Genomic DNA, 19,728 nt, shown 5'->3' on the forward strand with positions numbered 1-19,728 from the left:
GTGTCCCATGTAACATTTAAGTCAGAACTGTGCTTTCCAAAACTGAAAAAGTTTGTTTCAGCCTAAAAGCAATTTTTACAAGGTGAAACATTAACATGGGCAGAGAAAAAAAATGGGAAGATGTTAAAAGGGCTGTTGTTTTGTTGTTGGCTTCAAAAAGCTGGAAAGTAGCCAGCAGTAAGTGTTGGTTTTAGGAAAAAGACGTTAGGGCATACAACCTTCTCTGGACCCACTAGTATTAATAGCTGACTAGGATTCAGTTATCCATTATTCTTTGCTTTAGTGACTGGTTATAAACTAAGTGTGATTTTAAAGCATACAAGATAAGCAGGCTAACTGAAATCAGTTCCCTGTAATCCTACTTTTATCTCTTCATTCACTTTGGTTAGTGAGTTGGCCTGGGCATAGTTGATAGCTAACATAATCTGTTCTCTTAAGTTTGGCATCCTTCTGCCTCTTGAAAACAAAATGGTTAAGTGCAAGGTAGGATCTGGAGGAACATAGAGAACATATAAAGGGTGTGGCCAAGTTCCAGAAGATAGCCTCCAAGGATAAACAGATCCTAGATTAACCTTTTGGATTCTAATCTCAGTTCTATAAATAACTTACCTGGTAACTCAGATAATTGTTTCCTCCTCTATATCCATTTTGCTGTTCATCAAGAGAAAATAGAAAAGTTAGGAAGAGCTTGGCAAATACAATGCTTTCTAAATAATGAAATTATCATTATTAATTAATTAATTATTAATTTTAATTGTGATTAATTATCAAGGGTTGGGGTTTATTAATTTATTTGTTTTTGTGTTTTCTAGTTATTAAAGAGGGTGTACGGGAGTTTCTTGGTAAATCCAGAATCAGGTATGTAGTATTGTCAGCGACTATGGAATGACTGGGAAAGACACACGTATTTCCTTTGCCTTGTTGTATGACTTATGCTTTTTTTACCCAAAGGATTTAGTTTAAATAATACTCTTTACAAACATTTTTGCAAGATCTCGGTTCCCACTTTGACCCACTCCATAAAAATAGCATTTAAGGGGCTTTGCTTTGTCCCATATGGTTAGTGACAGTGAGGTGAATAGAATCGATGTATGTCATTTTTAACAATTACTTGATGGGGTCAAGTGACTCTTCCTTAATCTTTTAGCCAGCAGGCTTCGTTTGTTTGTTCATGCCTTTTGAGAAGAAATTAAGCAAATATTGATTCCCACTTCCAGCCCCCAATAAGATTTTTTTTCCTTTACTCTGCACATTTAGAGAAGGAAGAAGAATATTCACAACTATTTTCTCCTTTTCAAGTGATAAAAATGTCAGTCCTCTCTTTAATCCATTCTTCTAATAGTTGATCTGTGCATTCAGTCCAACTCGAGAAGTTTGGAAGATGCCATGGACACCATTGATTAGAATAGCTGTGTTACACTACTTTAAAGTATAAAAAACTGAACCGTATTTTCATCCCTACGTTGAAGTGGTATGTCCCAAATTCTGAGTCATGTAGCAGGGCCCCAAAGTGAGGATCAAGTAGCAAGACGATTCACACATAAACATTGTTATTCAAGTAATACTTTGGTATCTTGACTACTAAATTTTTCTGAGATAGCTAGGTCTTTTTTTTTAAACAACTGATCTTTTGTTACCTTATTACACAACACACCCCAGCCCTTTTTTCTTTCTTTGACATTTTTACTACATGACACAGCTTCACCTCCCCTTAGAATACCTTATTACGTCTCCTGTATTTCTTTTTGGGAAACAAAAGTATCTAATACAGAAAGCTGCCTTTGGAATGCAATTGCTACTCAGAGTATTGGTGGAAGGGAGCTCAGAGGACAACCTGTAGAGTACTGAAATATGCTGTTCTCCAAATTGATGGACCAAATTATCAAAGAAATAAAACCCAAAAGCTAAGTAACATTGCAGCTTTTAAAGGGAATCAAAGAATTAAAAAAGAAAGAAGAAGACCTAGAACAGAAAAGTCATGTAGGAACTCATGGTGTGCTTGACACAGCTCAAATCCCAAAATCTATCAGAACATCAGGGGTATAACGTGGGTTTACCTAGGCAAGTTGGGAAAACTCCAGATTTTTACTTTTCTTCATCCTCGATATGTTTTCTTCATCATATCGGAAGCCTTACTTAAAGTCTGACTTTAGCTATAGTTTAGTTTGTTTTATTTGGCTTCTTAAAGCTAGCAAACCTCAGCTCAATTTCCTTTTTTATCTAATCTTATAGTAATATTTACTTATCTGATTTTCAGCTACCCAAAATGGAATGGTAATTGATAGTATTTATTTAACTTATTTAATACCAGAGTGCCAAAAAACGTAGTTGGTACTATCTAAAACAGACATTTAAACAGACCATTCCTTCAGAGAGATAGTTCCAACAGAAAACACAGATCATAGGAATGCTCTTGGGAAAAAAATAACATAGTAACATGGTGTAAAGGTTTGAAATATTCAGAAGTATGAAATCCATAAAGTTCTGGTAAAATTATTCCTTCCAGTTACACTCGGTGGAGTACAAATATTTTTGTAAAATCATCAGTAGACTTTTTTGCACATGTTAAGATTTTTAATTCTCACAGCAGTCCCCCATCTTACCATCCTTGTTTTAACAGATGAGGAATTACAAGGTTAAGGCAGTTTTTCCACTGTCATGAAGTGGCAAGGCCAGGATTTCAACCCAGTTCTCTTCAATGCAAAACAGAGTTGCCTACACCTCTATCATGCTGCATTTGACAATTTGCTTTGCTGCTTTGAACCTCTTTTTCCTGCTGTAAAATGAGAATAACCTAATCTGGCCTGCTTACTTCAAAGGCTTGTTACAGCAATCAGTTGAAATAAAATATTTTAAAAATACACTGAAATTTTTACAATGTAAAAATAAAAGCCTTCAGTTAGATGTGTGTGTGTGTATATATATATACATTTATTTATTTATTTATTTATTTACTTTTAAATGAGTGGATACTTAGGTTTTTCTATACCCTGCCTCTACCCACAAAGGGTTTGTAACTGTGTTTAAGGAGTATTACATCATATTATCAGAAAACTACCCAGCTCCTGACCATGTTGGCACTTGGCACATTAAACCATCAGAGAAAAATACGTGACTCATGCCATAGCCTGTAATGATGCATTCCCCCTTGACAACTATCTCTGAAACACTAAATTTCAAATCAGAGTTTCCAGATTATGATTTCCTCCCATTCCATCACTTTAATCAGTCATTATTGATATTGATTCAAATTTTTGCTCAGCATTTTTTAATTAGCTACATATTAATTTATTTACAGGGATTTGACAAGAATTAAGATTTTATTTCACTTCATTTGCCTACAAGATAGATCGAAATTATTCTATTTGCTACCTAGGTTAAAAGTATAGATGTTGAGACAAAGCAACATGGCATTAGAATCTGAAAAGTTTACGTTTTTATTAAGATAACCTCTAGTCTCTTTACTTGGGAATGATTGGTAAGCTTTTTTTTTTTTCTTTTTAAAGTATAACTGCTGGGTGTTTTTTCCTCTTCCAGGATATAATGTCTCTTTGCTGTATGACCTTGAAAATCTCCCTGCATCCAAGGATTCAATTGTGCATCAGGCTGGCATGTTGAAACGAAATTGTTTTGCCTCTGTCTTTGAGAAATACTTCCAATTCCAAGAAGAGGGCAAGGAAGGAGAGAACAGGGCAGTTATCCATTATAGGGATGATGAGACCATGTGAGTATAGAATTTGGTCCAGAAGCCTGGGTTTGGATATTACACCGGGATGAGCCCTACTGAAAAAAATATGACTACATCAGACCTTGAACTCTATTGTGTAAATAACCCTGAAGCATTCTTTTCATAAAGTTCCTTAAGCCAGGATCTAGATAATAGGAAGAAAAAAAAAAAACAGACCACTTCACCTAGTGTCCAGATACTGAGAGTTTGCAAAATATGTGAAGAGAATCCAGCAGTTCATTTAAGGCACCATCATTCTGAGTCCCTTTAAAGAATACAGCCAGATAATTAGGAAGCAGAGAGTGACCATAGGTTCTCTGTTATTGGAACTCTTCGATCATCTGCATACTATGAACCTCATATTATATAAAGAAATAAAATTTTAAAAGTGGAGTTCTATGAAGATAATAGATATAGTTGAAGGGGGGAGGGAGGGAGGGAGAGAAGAAGGAAGGAAAGAAAGAGAAAGGTACTGCAAAGGTAGCAAAATGTAAAATTGGTAGATACAGATATCTGGGGGTGGGGTGGTGTTGGAGTTCTCTGTATGGGGTTTGTATTGTATTTGCAACTGTCTTATATGTTTGAAATTCTTTCAAAATAAAAATTAACAAAGAGTGGAGTTCTCTGAATCGCTAACTATAGATCCCATGTCATGCCATGTATATAAGTTAATGAAGTCTACTTTGGATAATTTCTACCTCCTGCCTCTTGCATTTATTTATGCTGACTTTTTTAGCCCTGAGTCATAGCCCCACTTGGCACACTTTGTTTAATTAATATTATGACTTAAGCCTCCTAATTCACTTGTAGATTAAGTTATTGACAAGACCCCATCCTGATTCTGTACTTAATCTTCATGGGTTTTATTCTCCTCAGGTATGTTGAGTCCAAAAAGGACAGAGTCACAGTAGTCTTCAGCACAGTGTTCAAAGATGACGACGATGTGGTCATTGGAAAGGTGTTTATGCAGGTATGGAGTGGACATCTTGGGGATAAAACTATGACATTAGTGAGGTATACCTTTGCACAGGAACACACCATAGTCATGGAACAGAGAACCAGAAGCTCTTATTGATCCTGGAACTTGTTAAAAATTTAATTAATTAAACAGCCCCTACCAAACTGACTGTTTTTTTTTTTTTTTTTCCTCAGTGGTTCTAGCCTTTTGCAGAATAGGACTAGAGAGTGAATTGCATAATATACATACAGTAAGACTAAATATTGAGATTTTCCTGCCATGGGATCTTAGATTGAAAGCTGGGCTGTGTTTCCTACCCTCTGTTTCTGCAGGTTCTTAGTGAGGTTCTCCTCTTGGCTTGGTTTAGTCCTGAGGTCTGTTCATTAATGAACATTACATTAATGTTAAGTAATGGAGGTGTTGAACTGATAGAGACTCAGCCTGAAATTGAATGAGGTCACCATAGGATGCCTCCATCAGGAAAAGCCCATCTAATAAGAATAGTAATAGGGTTTAGCAGAACATGTTGTAATTGAATTTTTGGTGCAATTGGACTCAGCCATTATAACCCCACTGTGGCTTTGTCATGTTGTCTGCTGACTAATTGCTGACTCCAGGACATTGGTCAAGGTCCGGTTTTGGGCTGGTTTCTTCTGAGATGGCTCAGCATTCAAGATCTAGTTCAGTGGTTGAAATTTTCAAAACCTTAAGTATTCTGGGACAGAATCTTTCTTGCCAAGTAGAATAGAAAGACATTTGTGGTTAATCTATCAAGGATACTAGCTTTATGTATAGCTTTTTGAGTGGCTGGTAAAATCTTTGAAAGTGATTGCCCCAGTTTGATCCATCTCTAAGAGATGGCTTTTTGTGATTTGGCTCATTAGAGACTCTACTTTTAGAGTCCCTATGCAGAAAAATTGGAATATTGACACTTCCAAGCACTTGAGAGTACTAAAGTTCATGAAGTATATCAGGTCTTAAGATTCAGCCTCTATATAAAGCATTTCATGTGATTTATACAGAATTGACAAGGGAATTAAATGCAGTAGCTCAGAAATTGGGCTAAATCCAGACTGATGAGCTAATTTTAAAAGCTATGAAGTATATATTTAGATTTGGCTGGTTTTTTACCAGTCTTGTTCCATTTTTTTAACCAGGAAACATCTTAATTTATTTATACTTTAAACAGATCTTATCTTGGACCATTTACTGGAAATACATTCCTTAGGAGAATTTGTGTATTTTTTGCATATGAATTTACACTCCTCCCTCCAAGTGCATGTGGTAGGGCACTTGTCTAAAAGGGAAAACAAAGCCTCTTTTGCATTTTTGAACCAACAGTATCTCCAGTTAGTGACTGGGCTGGCGCCAGGCAAGCCCACATAGGGTCTTGGAATGTGAAAAGATTGTTCTTGGGAAGCTGTCTGTCCTGCCACCCTCTCCAGATAAAGAGACTGGGGTAATTTATTGGAAATGACCATAGGGAACTGGACTCATTTTGCTGTTTTTTGCCCCAAAATAAATCATCTGAGCTTCTTCCTGAGCCTAGTAATTAAAAATTTCAAGGGCTGTCTGGCACATAAAGTTGTGACCAGGGGATGCTGATTGGGGTTCTGCATGATCACTAATCTGATTGGTGTGGCCCTTTTGGGGCTTTACCATGCCAGTGTGTACATCCAGCCTGGCCTGAGCATGATTGCTGCTTTCATCGTGGACAGGCAGACTCTGAGGAATGCTTACCTGCCTTTAGGAAAGAAACGGGAGTTTTTATTCCCCCACTCAAATGGTATGCTAGTGCTTCGCTGAGCACTAAAGAAAGTTCAGTAGATGTCCTCGTTTTGAAGCTTGTTCCATGAGAAACATTAGGGCCAACAGTTATGCTTTTGGAGAGCAGACCTTGGTGAACTAGAAACCTTTTCGTATTATAGGATGTTAAAGTCAGTGCGGAAATGAAGTAACTAAGAAAAGTTGAATGGAGGTCACTCATCTCTGTTTGTTAAGGGACAAAACACAAGCAATCTGCCTCTTAGGCAGTTGTGAAAATGTTATTTTTGAGGGCCTTTTATACATATTTGGTTATAGCTATAGGATAGAGTACCTGAACTGGGAAGACCAAGTCACAGGGTAAAAGGCTTCAGTTATTTTTGGTAGGTATTGCCAAACTCTCTTCCATGGGGGTTGTACCATTTTTCCCTCCCACCTACAATGCATGAGACTATCTATTTCTTTGGGGTGTATTGTTAAACTTGTGAATTTCTGCCAATCACATAGATTAAAAAATGTATCTACTTTCTCTTATTGGTGAGGTCAAACATCTTAGGTTAAAGGCCATTTGTTTTTCTTTTCCTGTGAAATGTCTGCTTATGTCCTTTACCCATATTTCTATTTGTCTGATAAGAGTTTCAAATATTTTTCCCAGTTTGTCATTGGATTTGTTTTGTGTTTTGTCATTGGTCCTCCCCCCACCCACCCCATGCAGAAGTTTATTTTATGTAGTCAAATTGATCAGTCTTATGGCTTCTAATCAAGTCATAGCTAGAAAGACCTTCCCTTCTCCAAGGTTATAAAGAAATTTACCTATGTTTTTTTGCTAGTGTTTTTACAATTTGATTTTTTTCACGTATTCATCTTTTATCTGTTTGAAGTTTCTTCTGGTGTATGATATGAGAGATGGATTATCTTTTTCTAAATGGCTCCCGCATTGGTCCCTGTAGCAATTATTTAAAAGTCCATGTTTATACCGCTTACCTTAAGATGCTACCTTCAAAATATACTAAACCCCTGTATATATAATTTAGGTTTATTCTGAACTTCCTATGCTAAATTGTGCTTTGATGGAAGAGACAAAGGATGTCCTAATGTTCTAAAGACATTCTGACCAGAGGGAGAAAAAGAGGCAGTATTATTTACTGGTTTATATGTAACAAAGGGACCCAAGGACGCTATTGAGGATAGGGGGCTGCTTGAGTTTGTTTTTAAGAGTGGGAACCAAGGAGAAGCAAAGGCATCATCACATTGGCTAAAGGATAATGCCAACCCCGAAGTGTATCATTGACCAAGTCTTAAGTGTGTTATTTTCCATGTACAGAACTGATAAAATGCTAATAAGTCATCAGAGATTTTCAAATAGCCCATCTGTACCAGTGAACTAAAGCCTTAGACTAAGACACAAAAAGCAGGGCATGGACTGAGTAAGTTCACGTTGAGGGTCCTGGTGGAGGTACAGTGCTGGCAAAGAAGAGCTACAGCTATGGAAAGTGGAACAGTGCTTTTCTTTCTGTTTCCCTTTTTGGCAATGCCCAAGTTTGGATATAAAGAAAAAATTCCACCACAATACTGTTATAGCAAAGTGTTTTGTTTACGTATAAGCTGGCATATGCTGGCAAATGAACTGTGTAATTGCACTTTTGTTTTTTCAGATTTTAAATGCTTTATTCTTACAAATACTGTAAAAATTAATATAAAAATGGTGAGTGTGCTCAGTCTTTTAAAAATATGAAATACTTCACGAATTTGCATGTCATTCTTGCTTAGGGGCCATGCTAATCTTCTCCGTATCGTTCTAGTTTTTGTATATGTGCTGCCGAAGTGAGCACTGTAATTGGGCATTTTTTTAGTGATCTGGTTACTCAGATTATCTTGTGATTGATCCTCACTACAGATATGTATTCTTTGGTCCTTTTCCACATGAAACGTATAAAAGTATCTAATCATCTGCTGGCTTATTTACAGTTGTTTATCTTTTCTAGTTATTTCCCCTTTTTTAGGTATTCCAATCTCCCATGCTAGCTTAATCTACCTAAATCCTTTACTTCTCACTAATTCCTGATAAATAAACAAAAATTTTAAAAAGCAGTAGAAATCAAGCCCTATCTGAAGAATTTACTTTTACCTACTCAGGTCTTAATGCTCCTCCCCCCCCCCTTTTTTTTTGCTTCTAAGTTAAAAAAGGAAAATGACTCCTACTCCTACTCCCCAGAATAAGAAGTCTTAACTCTGTTCCCAGGAAATTGCATGTACTTGCACAATTTTGAATAAGTGTAGCTGTTGTGACGTGGTTTTTCTATAGTGAAATGTCTTGCTAGTACTGAGGAGTGTAAGTGGTTCAAATGAATATTGAGTTCACTAAAAACTGAACAGAACTATCACAGAGAAACTTGTGCTTTGTAGGGTGTATTTTCATAGGTGATAAGATTCCTCTGTGTTTCAGCTTGATTTCTTTGTGTCTGAGTCTTTGGAACCATCCCCGTTTGTTGAGATATGTTTGATCTACTAAGGCTAAAGAATAAAACCAATATAACTTTGAAGACTTTCTAACCCCTTTGTAGAATAAAAGATTTTTTTTAAGAGACAGAAGGGTAATTTCACAAGCCTTCCGTAAGAATTTCCATTTTGAATCATCTTGACTTCTTCCCTGCCTTTCCAAATATTTCCCCTTTTCTCCATCAAACAAATGAGACTATTGAGCCTGTTCCTCGGGCACTTTTTCCTATGGGAACAGAAGGAGCTAAACACAGCTACGATAGTTTGTTTTGCACCAGTCATTAGAAGCTGAGCAGTGCTAGCTAGCTCAGAAGGCTGTAGGGTAAAATAGGTGAAGTCTCTGACTGAGAATTAGGAATCCCCAGGTGTTTTCCTTCCTTTGCCACTAAATTGAGTGAGGGCTCACTGTTCAATGTATATTCTTCCTACTTGCAAATGGAAACATAGTCCCTTCTCCTTCCTTTGCATTGTGATTTTTACCAAGTCAGCTAGGGTAGAAGTGCTTTCTTTCATTCAGCAAGCCATGTGTTGGCCTTTTTGATGGACAGAGGGATAAAGCAGGATCCTTGGTTTTAGGAGCTCATAACCTGGTAGGGAAGCCAGATAAATTAATGAATAGTAAGAGTATCTAGGCAAGTTATGTAGAAAAGGTTTGGAAACTCTGAGAAAGCAGCCAACTGGCCCAAGCTATTGGAGCTGGTATCATAGAAGAGGTAATGTTTGAGAGCAGTAGAACATCTTACACATAGAATGTGTAAGATAGCTGTGTAAGAATATGTGCTTTTAGTATTCCTAAAACTGAAAGACGTTAGAAAGTCCTTGGTTCCATCGCTCTGCCATCATCTTGGGAGGCCCACTTAGTGAATTTTAATCATCTTGTTTTACCGGCACTGCTAGAAAATCTTATTCTGCCCTGGCCAATCTGTGTTGAGAGAGGGAAGCACTGTATCACTTGTCTATGTACATAGGAATGCAAGGATTGTAAAAGCATGAGATTTGGAGATTAGAACATAGAAAGAATGACCTAGTTTTTACCCCCTCTGTCATTTTTCTGTGGTTTGATGAGAGGATAGTAGAAGATACATTTCTGTTAAGGGTGATGAGCTACTGTGGAGAGTGGTGGTATTTAGTCCAGCTCCATCCAGTATCTAGAATCAGAACTCAGACTTTGGATTCTCATGTCCCTCAGTCTCCCTTTCTTTCAGCACTAAGACAACTCAGCTTCTTTACCTCTACTATTTGCTACCCCGCAAGAAGGGCTTAAATTTGGTCTAGAGTGCTGATTGAGGAATTCTGAACAATAACAGAATCTAAAATGCCTCACTGAAATAGGACTTGTGCAGAAGCTGGGAGAAGTGGATATGGGGTGAGGGGATGATGAAAAATTGGTCAGCTCATTGAGGACTTTATATATGCAAAGCAAAAAGGACTTGGGTTTCTTTAACCCTGAAATTTTAAAGATTTCTTGAGAAGTATCACCTCTTTCACATTACATCAAAAGAAAATAATAAATAGTAATCTTAAATTTAATCTAAATTTAATCTGGTTCTCCCAGTGCTTTTCAGTTTACTTTCTGTTTCTACTATAGTATATATACTATAGTCTCGGGTGGAGTTCTATCACCTATGTTGGTCCAAAACAGTTGAAAGAGAAAAGGATTAACAAAGCTTTCGTCACATTTTGAAGACACAACTTCTAAGTACTTTGTAATGTCTCCTTTTTGAGTCTGAAGTGCATGGATAGTCCAGGTGAGGTGTAGCATATTTTTAGCCATCTGCTGGTCCAGAGGGTTACAAAAGTCATACCCCTCAAGGCAAACCCCATAGCAGAAGTTACCTCTCATCTTACACCACATTCTCTGCTGTTTGCTTTTTGCTTCATCTTGGAAGGAGTTCAAAGAAGGACGCAGAGCCAGCCACACAGCCCCACAGGTCCTCTTCAGCCACAGGGAACCGCCTCTGGAGCTCAAAGACACAGATGCTGCTGTGGGCGACAACATTGGCTATATTACCTTTGGTAAGCTGGGCGGGGTTGCTGCTTTCCTGCAGCCATAATGAGTTAATGTTGCAGAATTTCTAAAACTAGACAGAAGTTTTGTTAAAATGGTAAGGTAGGCAAAAGCAGGCATACCAAATTGTTCTTGTTGACATCACCTACCTGCCCTCAGCAGGACTTGGAAGGTTCGGTCCTTATATTACACCTTTAGCGTTTGGCTCCCACAGCAAGAATATGAGTTATTCTCTGGAATCTACTTTCTCTGAAGGCTTGTTCTATACTTCATCACCAAGAACCTAGGACAGGCAACTGTAGGACAGGTGTCATTGGGTACTAATTAGAGAGCGGGCATGGGCTATTTTTGCTTCAGTAATTTTTTTTTCTTCCTCTTTAATTTTAAGAAATCTTAAGAAAAAGGGTAGTCTCTGATGTCACCTGTCAGGAGTTAGGACTACATAATCTTTGCCAAGCAGCAGGTGGGAATTCTTTGTCGTTTTATATCTCTTGGTTTTTTTGCTTATTAAGCCTGAGCTCTAGCCCTGATTCACTTATTCCATTTTTTCACTGAAGAAATTCAAGACTTCCCTTCCTGCGGTTGCTTCAGCCTTGGGAGCTGCTGATTGTTACAGTGCAGTTTGGAATAACAGCTCATTCCCACACTGCACCTGGTACTGCAAAAATGTCTCCTTTTGTGAAGCTGTATTTCATTCACCTCAGTGCTGAAGGTGTACTTGTTTATTGATGATGATTGAGTGAATTGATTTACCATATTTCGTTAAATCTAAGATATACTTTTTTCCCACATGTTATCTCTGGAGTCAGGATACATTTATAATTCATGACAGGTCATGGTTTAATTGGCAGCATTTATCTCTTTATGGTACATAAAATAATGATAAACTTGCAGTTATTAGCATCTTAGATTCTGTGAAATATGGTATCTCCTGTCCAGGTATTTCTTTCTTTTCTGGCTAAGGCAAATAAGCACAGGATTCCACCTTTCTGACAAGGCATTCCTCATTTTGGCAAAATTTCCCCCCCTTGAGATTTTTGCTGATACTGAGACCAATGAGTTAGAGTATAGGGGTAAAAGATATACAAGGTTCCAAAAAGGGAAAGGGAGGACTGCAGGTCTGCCCAAGTACCAAGTCCTGAGTGGTGATCACACAGTCTTCAGATGGTTGATGCCACAGGATGGGCTTTTCTCAGCCCCCAGCCAAAGCAGCTCCTCTTATCTACCTGCCCTCATCAGGACTTGGAGGATTCAGTCCTTATCCCTTTAGCATTTGGCTCCCACAGCAAGAATATGAGTTCTTCTCTGGAATCTACTTTCTCTGAAGGCTTATTCTATACTTCAGCACCAGGAACCTAGGACAGGCAGAGTTTGTTTTCTAATCCTGATTTCTTATTGTAAACTGTTTGTCCAAAGTCACACTTGCAAAGAGACTTAGCTGAGCTGCAGAAGCAGGAGCTAGCCAAAGAATACGGAACTGGAATAGATGCCCAGGATCAAGCCCTTTCCCTTGAAGCCCTAGGTTTTCACCATGATCTCCTCTCTTTTCTCAGGTTCCTCCATTTGCCCTCACTTGTACCTCCCCTGGTTAAGCTGTTTACCTCTTCCTCATCTCAGGAAGAAAACCCTAACATAGCTTGGGAGTCCTGAAACAAGTGGATTGTATTTAAGCAGGGAGAGATTGAAGTTGACTGCAGGCTGCTGTTCTTCCCGTCCTCTGGCGTGCTGTGTAACACCCTGATACCTTCTTTGTGCCCCACCCCCAGTGCTGTTCCCTCGCCACACCAATGCCAGTGCCCGAGACAACACCATCAACCTGATCCACACGTTTCGGGACTACCTGCACTACCACATCAAGTGCTCTAAGGTGAGAGTTGCTGCTAGAATCTCAGCCTCCTGTGCTCCAGGTCTTTCTACTAGAACTGATAATATGGAAGGCCATTTCTGTAGTCTAGGCTGTTGACGTGAACTCTGAGTAGGTTCTAGAGGCTTCAAGAAATCATGGCCTTTTCCCTCTGCTCTCTCCTGCCCCTCCCCAGAGCAGATAGATAACTATGTCTCCAAATGGCTCACCTTCCTACTTCCTTACCTGGCCCTCTGCCAACCCCAAGGTGTATGATCCCACGTCTGCCAAACCTTCCTGATAGGTTCTTCGGAAAGCAAAGCTGTCTTTCTAGAACATGAGTGCTTCAATACCTGTTGTGTTTGCTCCCAGGCCTATATTCACACACGTATGCGGGCAAAAACATCTGACTTCCTTAAGGTGCTGAACCGTGCACGCCCGGATGCTGAGAAAAAGGAAATGAAAACAATCACGTAAGTGGGGCAGGACCATGGCTCATGAAGAAGAAAGCAGTGGACATGTGTGGCCTGGCCCTCCAGGTGTCTGGGCAATAGCTACATGTTGAGGCAGGCAGGTTTGGGCCTATAGCTAGGTGACAGACTGAAGGTGAGAGTATCAGGTTTTCTCTGCTGAATGGGCCAGGCTGGGTTTCCTTGTTTGTATATCTGTGAGTGGCAGGAATGGCAGCTAGGAAAAAAACAAAGGGACCTTTTTCCCAAAATAAGCAGAGGTCTCTTTGGATCTGAGTTGAGAGGTCAGTCTTGTCCTTCTCAACATCTTCCTGGAGAAAAGGAGTAATTTGCTTAAGAACATTTAGTTGAGTAAATAGGCCTGGAACCACCCCCTAGGTGTTCTTTTTCCTAGGCTGCTTTTCAGCAGAAATTTTGCATGAAGAAGGAAATCATCTTTATCAGGGACAGGAATGATGAACACAACTCTGAACAATGTGTGGCTCTGCATGTACGAGAGGCCAGGGTGGTCTGAGCCTTGAGGGTTACGTCTTTATGTGGATGCCAGATTTCTGTTCCCATGTTGTTGAAATCTGAGCGATCCTATTCTCAGGATAAGGTAGCCAGTTCTTATCGGTGGCCTTTTGTGCCAGCCAAATTAAAAGTTTTATGGTGAACTGATCCAGCCCTCTGCCGTCATAGCCCATACCCAGTATTTTTGGGGGTAACCTTTGCTAGGTGTGGTATACCTAGGGCCTTAAGCCCCTTCCCCTGGTGTATGAGCCCCTCTTGTGCCAAGTTAATTTCCATTGGTATCTGAAAGGATGCAAGAGGTACCTGGCTCTGACACCTGAGTACTAGCTGAGGTTTTCAGCCATAGACACATCAGATGTTCACCTCTTACTCCTTGGGCACAGGCTCTAGAGACTGCCTACCTCATTAGGAAATGTGTACCCAAGGCCTTTCTCTGTCCTGGCTCTGTGCCAACCACCCAGACCTCGAAGAGTGGTGTTCAGCCTGTGCATAGAGCTTCTGCTTAGAGACAGGTGTTCAGGAGCATTTCTTCTACCTTGCAGTTTCTTGGCATTCCCAGAAATGCGCTAGACTCCTAACAAGGTGGTATGGTTAGGTGAGGGTACGTGCCCTGGGACACACATCGTCTTGCTGCCGCTCCAGAACCTTGTCTGTCCTGGAGTAGTTTCTCCTTTCCCTTCTTGCTCTTCATAGGCAGGCTTTCTCACCGGACAGGCACCACTTTGGTAACTTCAGGTGTGAGGCAGCCAGTTTGGTGCTGCTTTTAGGGCCCAGTGGAGAGGGGCAGTTCAGTGGAGGCCAGGAGATAAACCAGCACCTACAGAAGGGAAGCTTGACCTGGCCAGCCTGTCATGATCGAGTCATGAATACTGGGTGTCATAAATAAACAGTCACAGAATCAACTGCATCACCTTCGGGCCTGTCCATTCAGGAGGGTAGCCCACCAGGCAGCCACTACCCAGTGTTGCTCCTCGGGGATCTCTTCCTAATTATACAGACAGTGGGCAGACTTGGAATTGCTGCAAAGTGATGGCAGTTGTCTGAGGAGCCAGGGATAATGCCCTCTTTATGGGGGACTTGGGAGAGGATGAATCTTTGAAATGAACAAATTGTCCATAAATATCCTTCCTGGGACTTGTAAAAAAAACAAAAACAGCTTTGCCTTTTTTGTTCTCTGGCTTCTGTGCAGAGCCAAGCCCCAGAAAGGAGTACAGGACTCCAGAAACAACATGCACCCTAAAAAAACCGTATCATGTTCCTGATGGATGGTAGGGGTTAACTGGCTCAGCTATTGGGTGAAGGGGCCAGAACCCCACCCCACCCCCTGCCTCCCCCACACAATAGACAGTGGGAGGAGTCTGCAGAACCTTGAACATAGTAACATGGGTGAAAGAAGGTGGTGGGCCTGCTGTGAGAAATGGCCCTGGATCCGAAGCTGGCCGTTGAACACTCAGGAGCATTTTATTTGGAGAGAAGTGTGATTAAAGAGGATTTTGTTTTGGGGGTAGTGAGATGTTTGGGGCAGGAAATATTTAGACCCCTTATTTTTGTTTTAATTTCCCATAGTCCTCAGCTCCAGCTTCTAGGCTGCTTTACCAAATACCAAGAGGTGCCAGTTTTAGCCTCTGTGTTGGGGAACCAGTCAGTTCCCAAAGCTGCCCCTCTAGGGAAATACTGGGTGGAGCAGGACACCACAACTCAGGAACCTAAAGCCAGGCAGGTGTTCTGTAGCTGCGAGTGTGGTCACCACATGACCATATGAAATGCCTTTAGCCTCAGAAGTTTTAGGGATTGCTTCTTTGAACCTCCTGTCCCCCTTCTGTCTGCTAGACCTAGAAGTTGAAAGCTGTGTGGGAGGAATCCGAACTGACTAGTTAGGCAGTACTAGATCGATGGTTGAACCCAGTCTGAAATTCAGGTAAATATGAGTCACCCAGAAGTTGTGGACAAGTGACTCTGCTATGTAACTTGGTATATTTAATTTCCTTAAGGGCTTAACACAGTCATTACGTGGTACCCTCCACAATAGGCGGATAGGGGTGTTGAAACCATTCTATGTGAGCTATGTCTGAGTCCCTACCCAATAGTTCCAACACACCTCTGCCTAAGGTGTCTGGTCTTTCCACCTTTTGTTTGGTGTTTGTTTGGGATCCCAGCCCTAGTTCAGGAGTGTGGGGTGGAAGGGTTGGTCAGCCAGAAATGAGCCTTCATGCTTACATTCTCTCCTTTTGAAGGGGGAAGACATTTTCGTCCCGCTAACTCTTGGGCACAGAAGGAGAAGTGGCTGGCAACTGAAGGCTGGAACACTTGCTACTGGATAATCGGAGCTTTTAATGTTGCACCTCTTCAGGTTCTTAAGGGATTCTCCATTTTGGTTCCATTTTGTACACATTTGGAAAATAATCTGCGGAAACGAGCTGTGCTTGCAAGGACTTCATAGTTCCCAAGAATTAAAAAACAAAAAACAAAGAATAATTCCACTTGATCAACTTAATTTTTTCTTTATCTTCCCTCTCCCCTTCTCTTCCACCCTCTTTCCCGAGCTGTTTTGCTTTGCAGTATGTTACTGGTAATGAGTTGCAGGATAATGCAATCTTAACTTGTTTTCTCCTAAGTATTTGAGTTCAAAACTCCTGTATCTAAAGAAATACGGTTGGGGTCGTTAATAAAGAAATCTTTCTATCTTACTTGAGAATTTGGTGGGTTTCTGGACTGTGAATCCAAGAGAGGAGAAAGGTAGAAGGGCAAACCTGCACTGCCTTGGAACCTGCAAAACCAGGGTGGAAAACTTTTGGTTCAAGAGCCCCTCAGGTCTAGATCCTCAGCCTCCTCTTAGAGGAGAGAATGGCTAGCCAGTGGGCTACTGGTTGACATTTCTGAGGGAATTTTATCATGCTTTACCATAAAGCCTGGCCACTAAGTTTACCTGACTGGTACTGAGTCACCAAGAAACTCCCAGGATAATTATAGGCAAAATAGTCATTCTTTTATAATGAATAATATAGCATTTCCCAAAATGCGTTGCATGGTGTCTGAGGTTCTGCAGGACATGGATAGGTAGGTGTGGATCTGATGCAAACTAATTGGCCACAGTTCCTCTTTCTGACACAACAGTCTAAAGAGATTAGCATTCTACAAAACACAATTCGGGAGATGCTGGCCTAAGAAGTAGTGCAGAGCTTAGCAGAATATGCTGTCCTTTAGCAGGACACTGATCCTAACAATAAAATTGTTTCAGAAAGTTTGCTTGGTAAGGAATTATCAGAAGAATTCCAGGGTACTTTTCCAGTTATCTGAGACCATCCTCATGGTTTCTGCCTTCTTGCTTTCCCTTTGAATTTTTCTTGCCGTCAGGCAGCTTGTTACAAGCTGGTTTGAGAGTCAATGAATTGTGAAATCGTTTGACCACATCACAACCAGCATTTGTATTTGCTAAAGTTTTTTATTTTGAGATGATTATAGATTCATATATAGTAAGAAATAATAGAGATTCTGTGGAGCCTTCGCCCAGGTTCCCCCAATGGGGGCACCTCATGTAATGGGAGGTCAGTGTCACAGCCAGGACTGTGATGCAGTCCGCTGACCTTATTCAGGTTGCATCAACATTACACTCATTTGTGTATGTGTGTGCGTGGCATGTTTTTATGCTTTAACATCGTAATCACACGTGTAGCTTTGTGTGACAACCACCAGCATTTTTAAGAAATGGAGTAGAACTTAGTAGACTAATCACAAGTCTTCACGAACCCTATTAAGGTAAGGATTGATTTTGAAACATATTTCACACATCTTGACTGACCTGTAAAAATATATTTTTACTGTGGATCATGGTCCAGAAGTTTAAAAGCTATGGGTCATTCAGTCATCCAGCCTTTATTTTACTTCATTTAAATGTGCTCTTGGAGAGCTCACAGAGCTCTGATTTCCTGCCCTGTTTTGATTTCTTTGCTTCATGCAATTCTCCAAAGTGGGCACTGTGTTCATGTAAGCGGTCTCCTGTGTGGAGCTTTGATTCAAGGTGAAGTGTCAGTAAACATGTTAACTTACATTAAATGAGCTATTCACCTTTGGGTGCCCATCTCAATAAATACCCTGGTGAGTGCTCTCTGTCCAGAAGGCTTAAGTGGAAAGGGTTCACCAGGTCGAGTCGGCCCAGGGTTTTCCTATGACATGGCCCCTAGTGATCTACAGCTAGTATGGGATCTATTCCAGTGCTGGAGGAAAACCTGGTTGTATTAGAAATATGCCAAAATGATAAATCTTCTGTACCCACTGGGCTGTTTAAGGGATTTTCAAGGGTAAGTTTTTTGTCTAGAAGCAATTTTAACATTCTTGCTGACTTTAGAACATAACTCCTTAATAAATTGAAACTGATCTCTCTCACCAGTAGTAGGAATCAGATTTCTGTGAAGAACTGTTCATGGCAAAATCATGGTTGCTTAGAAAATACAGAAGAGAAAAGCATTAAATATTTTCTGCAGTAGTAAATCTTAAAAAATTACCTAATTCCAAAACAAACTATTTGTCAGCATTAAAAACTCATGCTGGTGAAAATTCTCCAGACTCACTTGCTCTTTCCTCTTTTTTCCAGGACACCTTGGTGTTAGTGTGGAACTAGTCTCAAGGACCCTCCCTCTCCTTTGTGGAAGAGGTCCGCTCACACTTTAGCCTAGGCCCAAGGATTGTGGGAGGAAGGATGCACCTTGAGGCAATGTATGCTGGGAAAAAGTCCTCTAGTCTGGACTACTGATAATTGGCTCACCTGCTTCCTGAGTGAGTGTTCATACATGGGAAGTGTCCTCATCCTTGGATAGGAGCTATAGAGGCAGAAAATATTTTTAAAGCAGACTTGGGTTTGAATCCAGGTTCCACCATTTACTAGATGTGTATCTGAGAAAATTTCTTAATTTGAGCTGTGCTGTCCTCTTTAGTTGGACATACCACCACCTACCTCACAGGGTTTTTAAAAGGGAAAGAGAACAGGTAAGTGCTTACCCCATTGTAGGCATTTATTAAGACATTTAATAAATCGTAGCTCCATTCTGTGTCCCCAAGGGGCCAGTAGTGGTGGGACTGGGGCGGAGGGAGCAAAGAAAGTCCAGTGTGAGCCAAGCAATATGGCACTGTTGGATCCGGAGGTTTCCCAGGTTTTCACTGGGGGTGGCTGGGATGCTTCTCTGCTACGGTGACACTTCGCACAGCAAGGCTTCATGGTGGGGGGTTATCCGTGTCTAGATAAGGTGGGTTCTGGGCAAGCTGAGAATTAGGAGCTTGGCAGGAAAGGAAACAACTACCACAAGAAGTGGAAGCCAGGAAAGCAAGTGGCCCTAGCTGCCGCATCAGCTGGTACTTGGCAGTTGCCTTTCAGTTACCTTCAGTTTGATGGGCCCTGGTCTCTCTAGCTCCACAGGCTTAAGACCTGAACCTGGGTTTTTTTCTGTGGCAGTTATTTTGAATTTAAACAATGCTGCCCTCCTCTGGGGATTGCTAAAAGTGCTGCAATTTCTGTGGCTCCTTCCTTGGGTGGGTAACAGACCCATCCATCCATCCTAGACCTGGAGACCTGGCTGTTTAGACCTAACAGGAAGGGCCAGGGTTTATTCTGCCATATGGCTAACTGAGGGCTTCCGGAAGCCAGGATCCCTGCCAGTCACTAGGACACAGTATTGTTACCAGAGCTCTTCAGAGGCTCCAAAGGGCTGGTCTGTTTGTGCCTAGCAGGGGGGAAGAGCATTGAGCAGCAGTTCAAGGAGGAGGATCCAACCAGGGCCCAGGAAGCCCCCACCCCCAACTCATGGCCTGTGTGTGTCCAGAGTTAGCACCCCAACCCTGGCCCGACGTTGGTCAAAGAGAAATTGAAGTACATTAGAGAATAGAAATGGACAAGGGAGACCCAAGAGGGTTCTATGCTCGAGTCTGGATTGGGTGCCCTGACACAGTCTGCCT

At 40.9% G+C, this 19,728-nt stretch overlaps 1 protein-coding gene and 1 non-coding gene across 2 annotated transcripts in view; one reads left to right on the forward strand and one right to left on the reverse strand.

Moving 5' to 3' along the window:
• The window catches only part of ARPC2 (actin related protein 2/3 complex subunit 2), a 28,937-nt gene extending 12,463 nt beyond the window's left edge, over positions 1-16,474 (forward strand). The window contains exons 5-11 of the mRNA XM_037848916.1: positions 813-858; positions 3,538-3,724; positions 4,604-4,697; positions 10,838-10,964; positions 12,723-12,823; positions 13,172-13,272; positions 16,017-16,474. Of these exons, the coding sequence (XP_037704844.1) occupies positions 813-858; positions 3,538-3,724; positions 4,604-4,697; positions 10,838-10,964; positions 12,723-12,823; positions 13,172-13,272; positions 16,017-16,041 (681 nt within the window). The 3' untranslated portion in view covers positions 16,042-16,474. The remainder of the gene's footprint in view (positions 1-812; positions 859-3,537; positions 3,725-4,603; positions 4,698-10,837; positions 10,965-12,722; positions 12,824-13,171; positions 13,273-16,016) is intronic.
• LOC119545072 lies at positions 8,175-8,281 on the reverse strand. Its single transcript, XR_005219048.1, has one exon. It is a non-coding gene; the product is annotated as a U6 spliceosomal RNA (small nuclear RNA).
• Positions 16,475-19,728: the final 3,254 nt, after the last annotated feature.

This window comes from Choloepus didactylus, chromosome 9, assembly GCF_015220235.1.
Source record: "Choloepus didactylus isolate mChoDid1 chromosome 9, mChoDid1.pri, whole genome shotgun sequence".
NCBI lineage: Eukaryota > Metazoa > Chordata > Mammalia > Pilosa > Megalonychidae > Choloepus > Choloepus didactylus.